Source organism: Alligator sinensis, unplaced genomic scaffold, assembly GCF_000455745.1.
Source record: "Alligator sinensis unplaced genomic scaffold, ASM45574v1 scaffold875_1, whole genome shotgun sequence".
Lineage (NCBI taxonomy): Eukaryota > Metazoa > Chordata > Crocodylia > Alligatoridae > Alligator > Alligator sinensis.
The window spans coordinates 2,516-10,546 of record NW_005843460.1 but is presented as its reverse complement, the minus strand read 5'-3'; the positions used below and the strand labels follow the sequence as shown (position 1 = coordinate 10,546).

Here is an 8,031-nt window from a genome sequence, read left to right as displayed (position 1 = left end):
GGCCGGGTTGGGGGGGGGGGGGTGTCGAGAACCATTTGCGCAGCCAATGGGGGCGCCCGAGACATCGGGGCTCTGCTGGGCGCTGGCGGGAATCCTGCCCATCGGGGAGGGGACAGACGTTGCATCGAGCCAAATCGGTTCAGTCTGAGACTGCCTTTAACCAGGTTGATCTCAAACCGGTTTCAGCCATTTGAAGCTGGTTTATATGCGCGAATGTCTGTTCTGTGACGGTTTTAAACCTGTTTCTGATTGCTTTAAACCGGTTAATGCGCAACGTCTGCCCCTGGCCCTTGAGTCTGAAAGGGCCGAGACTGACAAACTGAGCCGCGGTCCTTGCCCTAAGTGGCGCCCGGCTACGCAGCGCACGTTTTTTAGCTGGCTTTCTGGTTCCCCGCCGCCCATTAAAAAATGAACTGAGATCCTTTTCGGTGTTGGGTTTGGTGAGCGAGTGGCAGGCTCTTCTTGTCTCCACCTTTTCGTGAGGAGAGCGGTCAGGCGTTGGAGCAGGGAATCTCTGCAATTTCCATCCCTAGAAAATGTCAAAAGCAGACTAGGCAAACACCTGGCTGGGATGGTGTAGTTAGGCATGGTCCTGCCTTGAGCAGGGGGCTGGACTCAATGACCTTGTAAGGTCCCTTCCAGCCCCATTTTCCTACGATCCTACGACTGGTTTAATGATAGGGACTGAGATGAGCAACACTAAAGGATTATGCATAATCAGGGTATCAAAATTTGCTCGTTTGATTATGCTGGGCCCAAATAGAGGAAAATCTCTTTCTCTTCAGGTTATCGCAACAGTTAAATCCGGGTTAAGTATTGAGGTTTGTTGTTGAGAGGATTGTAGTCATTAAGGCAGCTTACAGACATTAAAAGAAAACCCCCAAAAATGGCACTTTACTTTAAACTCCACGTGCCGCCACGCCCAGTCCAGCACATGCCCAGAAGAGGTATCGTGTTAGTTGGACCCGGTTCACCCAACATCTGTATAGATCAGGCACTTTAACGGAGTTTTTTCAGCATTTATACAATAGCTGATTGAATCAGCTTTAGTTAAAAGTGCCAAAAAGCCCTGTTGAAGCGCATGATCTATACTGATGTTGCGGAGCCAGGTTGAATGAATGCACTGCTACTTCTGGTAAAGCACGTTTTTTGTTCTGTTGTGTTTTGTTTTTCCGTGTTTGTCAGCGCCGTAAGTGGTGAAGACAGGCGTTGGCTTCTTTTCTGGTTCGTTCATAGTATCATAGTAGCTAGGGTAAGGAGGGGCCTGAACAGATCATCTAGCCTGACCCCCTGCCACAGGCAGGAATGCATGCTGGGTTCACAAGACCCCAGACAGGTGATCGTCCAACCTCCTCTTGAATATTTCCTTGCCGGTGACCTGCTTTCTGACTCAAGACAAGCCATGTGGTGCTCCGTTTCTCTATTTGATATGTTTGCAATAGAAAGTATTTACTCTTTTGGGGTTTTTTTAACTGGTCTTTCTGATTTTTCTCAGCTCATCTGATATTGGTCACCCACAGAACCGGACATGTGGAGAGTCAAAGATGGGCTCTTGCGCTTCTGGCCCTGCCACTCCATGCAGATGGCGGGGCTGGGAGCTTCCCGACTCATGAGCCGCTGCCTGCACCCAGAGTGGGCCGCTATAGCTAAAAAGCAGCTGAAAGGGAAAAATGCTGAGGACTTGATGTGGCATACTCCAGAAGGGATCTCCATCAAGCCACTGTACTCCAGCAGAGACACAAAGGACTTTGCTGAGGAGCTGCCAGGAGTGATGCCTTTCACACGGGGGCCATACCCTACAATGTATACGCACAGACCGTGGACCATCCGCCAGTATGCTGGCTTCAGTACGGTAGAGGAGAGCAACAAGTTCTACAAGGACAACATCAAGGGTAAAGTTTAACCTACCCAAGTTAGAGAGGAGAAAAAGTTGGCCTGTAAAATGTCATTGCACAGGAAACCAGTATGATTATTTAGCCTCATGTGGACTGAATTCTGACAATTTTTGTTGTACCACTATTTTAATAACACCTAGAAACCTTTGTTTCATTTTGCTATTGAGACAGAGAAAATTAATGTTGTAAATGTAATGATTAACTTTCAGCTCCTGCCAATGTAAAGGTATTAATCTAGCTGTGTGCCAAGCTCAAGTTAGCAAGGAGACTGCCAAGATCCAGGAACAAGTGTTGTGATCATGACGGGGGACAGATTTGTGGCATAAAATCGGTTGAGCTTTGTGAGTTTCACTAAAGCTCTTTCACATTAGTGCATCCTGGCACTTTTAAGTTCAAACATCATAATGTATATTTCAAACATACCGGGAGCATCTACACGTGACACTACATTGCCGTGCAATGCACTGTGGTGCCATAGCATCGGCTGGCACAAACCATGACGCTGTAGCAACATGCTCCATCACTTTAGTGCATCGCTACAGTGACGTAAGGGCTAAAAATGACCATGAGCTGCTAGCATGACATAATAACAGCTGTTACTGCGCCGTCATTTAGTACTTCCAAAAGGAGCTACTAAATGATGGCACAGTAACAATGCTGCTGTAGAGGCATGTGTAGATGTGCCCACTGTGCTTTACTAGGTAGGCCAGTTTCCTAGAAGTGACATTTTCAATGACTGAATTTACACAATTCCAAGACCAGATTTTTTTTCTCCATTTAATAAAGAGGAAAAAAGCCCCTAGTCTTAAATTTGAGCACGAGGCAGTGGTGGGGACAGGCAGCTGCTGTGACTGGTCCCTACTTGGCATTGGGGGCCAGAGCAGCAGCTGCTGCCTACCCCTACCCTCTGCTCCCTCATCTGCCTCCCCTGCTGTCTCTTGCCTCCCTTGCCAGCCACAGTGCCCCCCTCACTCCCCCATCTGTCCCCCAGCTGGCTCTCCCCCACCAGCTTGCTGCTTACCCTCTGGCTCCAGCCCTGGTCTACCCTGAGGCAAGTACTACATGTTTGCTCTGACCCTGGAAAAGAAGGAACCCTGGAAACACTGTGCCTACCACTTACTGTGTTAACCCTCTCGCAGCCATAGCTATTTGCTGAGCACTATAGCTTGTGCCAGAAGCCGCAAGTAAGCTGCTGGTGGTATCTTGTTGAGGCTTGTGTTGTGGAAACAGCACTTTATTTCCAGGAACGTATTAAAGAACTGCTTACAGCAAAGAACTCACAGTATTGCTACTGCCCTTGCAAAGGTCTGGGACCTAAGCGGGGGTGGGGGGGCGTGTTGGGAGTGAGGAGCAAACAGCATGGGCAAGACACCAGCATCATGGTTATTCAGTGCCACAAAGCAGTAGAGGGACAGTTGCAGCTGAACCCACATCCTGATGAGTGAAGGAGTCGGGGGCAGGGCCTCTGATTTTCCATGGTAAAAACAAAAAAAAATCAAATGCAAAAATATATAGGTATTTAGAATTTTTTTTATGATTGGGGCATTGGTAGGCTTCCAAATATCTTTAAAATGGTAAATATATCAATAAACCATTGTGTTAAATTGGCATATATATATATATATATATAGTGATGTTTCATTTTCATTGCGGAAAAATGCAAATTTGGGGGTTTTTAAATTGGAGAATTTGGCAATTTTTAATCCCAAAATTTACAGTTTTTAAACATAGAAAACCAGGACCCCTGATGATCACCTGTGAAGTAAACAAAAGTGTACTTTAAATTACCATCTGCTGTTGTGCCCAGGAATTGTGGGACCGGCTGGAATGTGGAGAGGTTAAAATTTTGGATTTAAATAATGGTCCGTCTTCTGGCTGCTCCAGAGCACTGCCTTTGTAAAGCTATTAAATTTCCCAAATGACACTGCACCGTGCAGCCTGTTTGTGCTGCCAGGTAGAGTCATGGCAGCTCTACTGTATACAAGACCTTTCATGTCTGAGTTTATCAGCATTTGACTCGTAAAGTGTTTTTTTTGTTTCATTCTTTCCGACAACAGACACTGTACTGCATCCGTTCACATTCAGAACATTAGGCTCCAGAGAAGTCTGGGGAGGGGACACAGTGTGACACTACAAATTGGATCACGCCAGACCCTGACTATGAAAACTAAATTAGACTCAGTTCCTAAAGCATACCTGTTTTAACTGTTGTAATTCATCTTTCTTTTATGGGGGACCCAGCTGGCCAGCAGGGATTGTCGGTTGCTTTTGATCTGGCAACCCACCGTGGCTACGACTCGGACAATCCTCGAGTCCGCGGTGATGTTGGAATGGCAGGAGTTGCCATTGATACGGTGGAGGACACCAAGATCCTTTTTGATGGAATTCCTTTAGAGAAAATGTCTGTTTCTATGACAATGAATGGGGCAGTAATTCCTATCCTGGCAATGTTTGTTGTAACTGGGGAAGAGCAAGGAGTGCCTCAAGCCAAGCTGACAGGGACAATCCAGAATGACATACTAAAGGAGTTCATGGTGCGAAACACTTACATTTTCCCTCCAGAACCATCAATGAGGATTATTGCAGACATCTTTCAGTACACATCAAAGGTATCATTTTATTGTAGTTCACTCACTTCTATTACTGTTACAATAATGAACTATTTATGCAGTGCACAAAACACTTTTCAGGACAAAGACAGACACCACAAGAGCTAGTAACAAGCAGTGAGAGGATTGACGATGAGGTGGGATTGAACAAGGGTTACAGTAATAAGATTGTGGAATCATTTTTCAATGAAATATGTACATCTCTATTACTATGCAAATGTTATATATGCTATTTATGGATAACAAAGAAAACTGGAGATTTGGGAAGGAATTGAATGATTAAAGGAGAAAACCTCATGCATAGGGATGCTACTGTAAACATAGAGGCCAGCACAGAATAAGGTATTCTGCTAGTTGGAAACAATGGGTAGAGGCGAAGGTTAGGGCCAGTTGTGTAAAATCTCGAACACAAAGACAATACATTTTATTTTTGAAATGCAGAGCAAGGGGGAGCTAATGAAACTATAACTGTTGCTTTTTTATTTGTACAGCATATGCCAAAATTCAATTCCATTTCTATCAGTGGGTACCATATGCAGGAGGCAGGTGCTGATGCCATTTTGGAATTGGCTTATACTATAGCTGATGGTTTGGAGTACTGCAGAACTGGGCTGCGGGCTGGCCTCACTATTGATGAATTTGCACCAAGGTAATTAAAATAAGCTTTGAAGTAAAGTATAAATAATCTTTAAAATAGCTTACTTTTTAGAAACTGAATAAAGGTACAAGGCTAATATACTTATCGCATGTTGACTTCCTGATGTATAATTGCAAAGTAAAGGGGGTAGTACAATGGACACTTAGAGCATTTATACACATGCTCCACATTCCTTGGTAACCACTGATTAGAACAACTTAATTAACTTTTTCACTAGTAAAAATTTGTACTTCATTTATCTTGCCTCAGCTAATCTTTCCTCACTGCTATGGAAGCATAGAAGTTACAGATGGTGACAATTAAAGTAGATCAACCAGCATAATGTATATTTCTGTCAAGAAATAAGAACTCAAAAGGTCAAGCAGCAGCATATTTCAGTTGCCCTTGTAACTTCTATGAATTCTAACAGGACTTAGATTTTCATTGAGGGGAAAAATAGGACCCTGATTTTTTTAATAGGACCATTAATACCAAACAAATTAAAATGAAATGTTGACAATGAGATGACATACTGTATTTACTTGAATACAAGACAAGCTTTTTTTCCCCCAATAAATATATTGTCTGTCATTAAACTACTGCCAAAAGCAGCATGTATTCAGTAATAGAAATCAACTAGGAAGTTCATTAAATGCTACCAATGCTGAGCATTGCTATAAAACAGATTGTTTTTAGAGCAAACATACTGATTTTTTTTTTTAATAGGATATATCCATTGTGTTCAGTCCCCCTCAACACCTACTCTTTTTAAGTCATGACAAGTCCATTGCATCAAATATATTTCAACTTCCTCTTCACACCCACATCTGAGCTGCAGTTTTCTTTCCCATTTTCAATGATTCCTGTTTTTTCATCAGCCTTTAATGTCTGGGAAACATTACCAAACAGGGCTCCAAACAGTTCCCCCAGAATCCCTTGGTTGCCCCTTCTCAGCATGGTACATATTATTAGTGTGGCCCCATTCTTCATAAGATGGAGCTGGACCAGGTGGTCCCGCACTTCATCTGCATATACATTTTTTTTTTTGAGAATCGCAGGATTTGTGACAAGGGCATGTAGTTCCAGTCATGAGTTGGGGGACTAATTAGCAAATGGATCCTTTGTTGGGGGCGTATCTGGAGTGCACACATACTGAGCAGTTCTGAGCTGTGGGGTCACCATAGCTTGAATTGCTAATGACTCTGCTGGGGTATGGCAATATATGGTAACTCATGAGACTTGAATAATATGATAAATCATGAGGTATTTGACTTTGGACTGATATCATGCATAGTCTGTACTGTATATAAATAGGTACAAAAGTTTTGCTTACAAGTTTGTTTATGGAGTATCTGTGCTAAAACTTGCAGCCTTTCCAAAAAAGTAAAATGCATAAATTATGGATGAGCTAAGTTTATGGGTACCTGCAATAATTTCCCTGTATCCATGTTATTGCCGGTATGTTTATTTCAAGGTCAGTGTTTTCAGTTTTGCCCCTCATTTCCATGTGCTCAGGGACAGCAGGATCTGACAGGAGGGGAGAAGGGGCTGCAGGGGAAAAAACTGGGGGGGGGGGCGCAAAGGGGCTACCTGAGGGCCCCCCCCTCCCAATTTATTTTCCCTGCTATGGCAGTAGGAAAGGGACAAATTCAAGGCAAACCTCCAATAATTAGATTCTCTAACTGAAAAATAATAACAAATTAATACATTTTATTCAAGCAAATATGCTAAGCCTTCCAGAAAATACTATTTCACATAGCCCTTGTAGTCTGTAAATATAGGCAGTGGATTTTTCATTTGTACTACGGTTGCCATGTTGATGTCCCAGGAAAAAAATAGACCTGGATTCACTCATAGACATAGAAAATATTTAAATTTCCATGGACTGTCCTGTTAGCATCTCAGAGTTTGAGGGAGTAACTTATTCTTCACATCTGGTCTATACTTGTCCCTTTTTCTAGAAATTGGTTTGTTTTTAAAGGACTCACTCCTTTTATTAGAAAATTCTTATGCTAGCTAAATCCCTCGGCTTACCTGCCTGGTAGGTAGCTTGCCTGTATATATATAGGGAAATTGAGGCAGAGAAAGATCTAGTGAGTTTTTTCCCCCCCAAAGTCATCTGATTCCACAGTAGAGAAAACTATAGAAGCATGGAGAGCTCATTCCTGGTTTCCCACCCCAGCCCCTAAGCAGTTGAAATTGTGACTAGTAGAAAGTGTTGGGGCCATTACATAGGCTACCAGTTGAAAATAACTCCAATTGGAGCTATGTAGTTGAAAGGCCTTGTACCCCATTTGTCCATGGATGAACCAGGGGGCCCATTTCATCCCAATTATTTGTGCATATTTTGCAGTGCGCACCATGGAACTTACTTGATTAATTATTCTTGCATCTACTGGAGAATTCTAGGTACTATCTTATCACATATTATTCTATACAATTAAAGTCCTGTTTGTGTACTCTTATTGCAGACTTTCCTTCTTCTGGGGAATTGGTATGAACTTCTACATGGAAATAGCTAAGCTAAGAGCTGGGAGACGACTGTGGGCTCACTTAATAGAGAAAACATTTCAGCCCAAGGAGTCCAAATCTCTTCTTTTAAGAGCTCATTGTCAGACCTCAGGATGGTCACTCACTGAGCAGGTTGGAATTTAAATTTCAGATGACTTCCAAAAATGAAATCTTCCATGGAGTAAATCAGCTCTACCTATTGAATCATGTATGCTAACCTGTGTATCTGTTCAATGTTTTTCTTGACATGAACAGTGTAGAAAACCCTAATAGTTTTGGAGCTCTGTGGTGTTCTGTGTGGCATAGGATGTCTTTGTGAATGACTTGAGAGAGCCAAATTTCACTCATTTAAAAGTTTGGATTACTTTGTTCTGGAAAA

At 42.8% G+C, this 8,031-nt stretch overlaps 1 protein-coding gene across 2 annotated transcripts in view; it reads left to right on the top strand.

The window, feature by feature from the left end:
* Positions 1 to 7,820, top strand: part of LOC102370699 (methylmalonyl-CoA mutase, mitochondrial) — an 8,008-nt gene extending 188 nt beyond the window's left edge. Inside the window, exons 2-5 of one of the 2 annotated variants that reach the window (XM_014527365.2) lie at positions 1,496 to 1,892; positions 4,137 to 4,504; positions 4,996 to 5,153; positions 7,613 to 7,811. In XM_014527365.2, coding sequence (XP_014382851.2) covers positions 1,529 to 1,892; positions 4,137 to 4,504; positions 4,996 to 5,153; positions 7,613 to 7,796 — 1,074 coding nt within the window. In that variant the 5' untranslated portion in view covers positions 1,496 to 1,528 and the 3' untranslated portion in view covers positions 7,797 to 7,811. Of the gene's footprint in view, positions 1 to 1,495; positions 1,893 to 4,136; positions 4,505 to 4,995; positions 5,154 to 7,612 lie in introns of those variants that run through there. The other variant, XM_025195306.1, reaches the window with a different exon arrangement.
* The last annotated feature ends 211 nt before the right edge of the window (positions 7,821 to 8,031 follow it).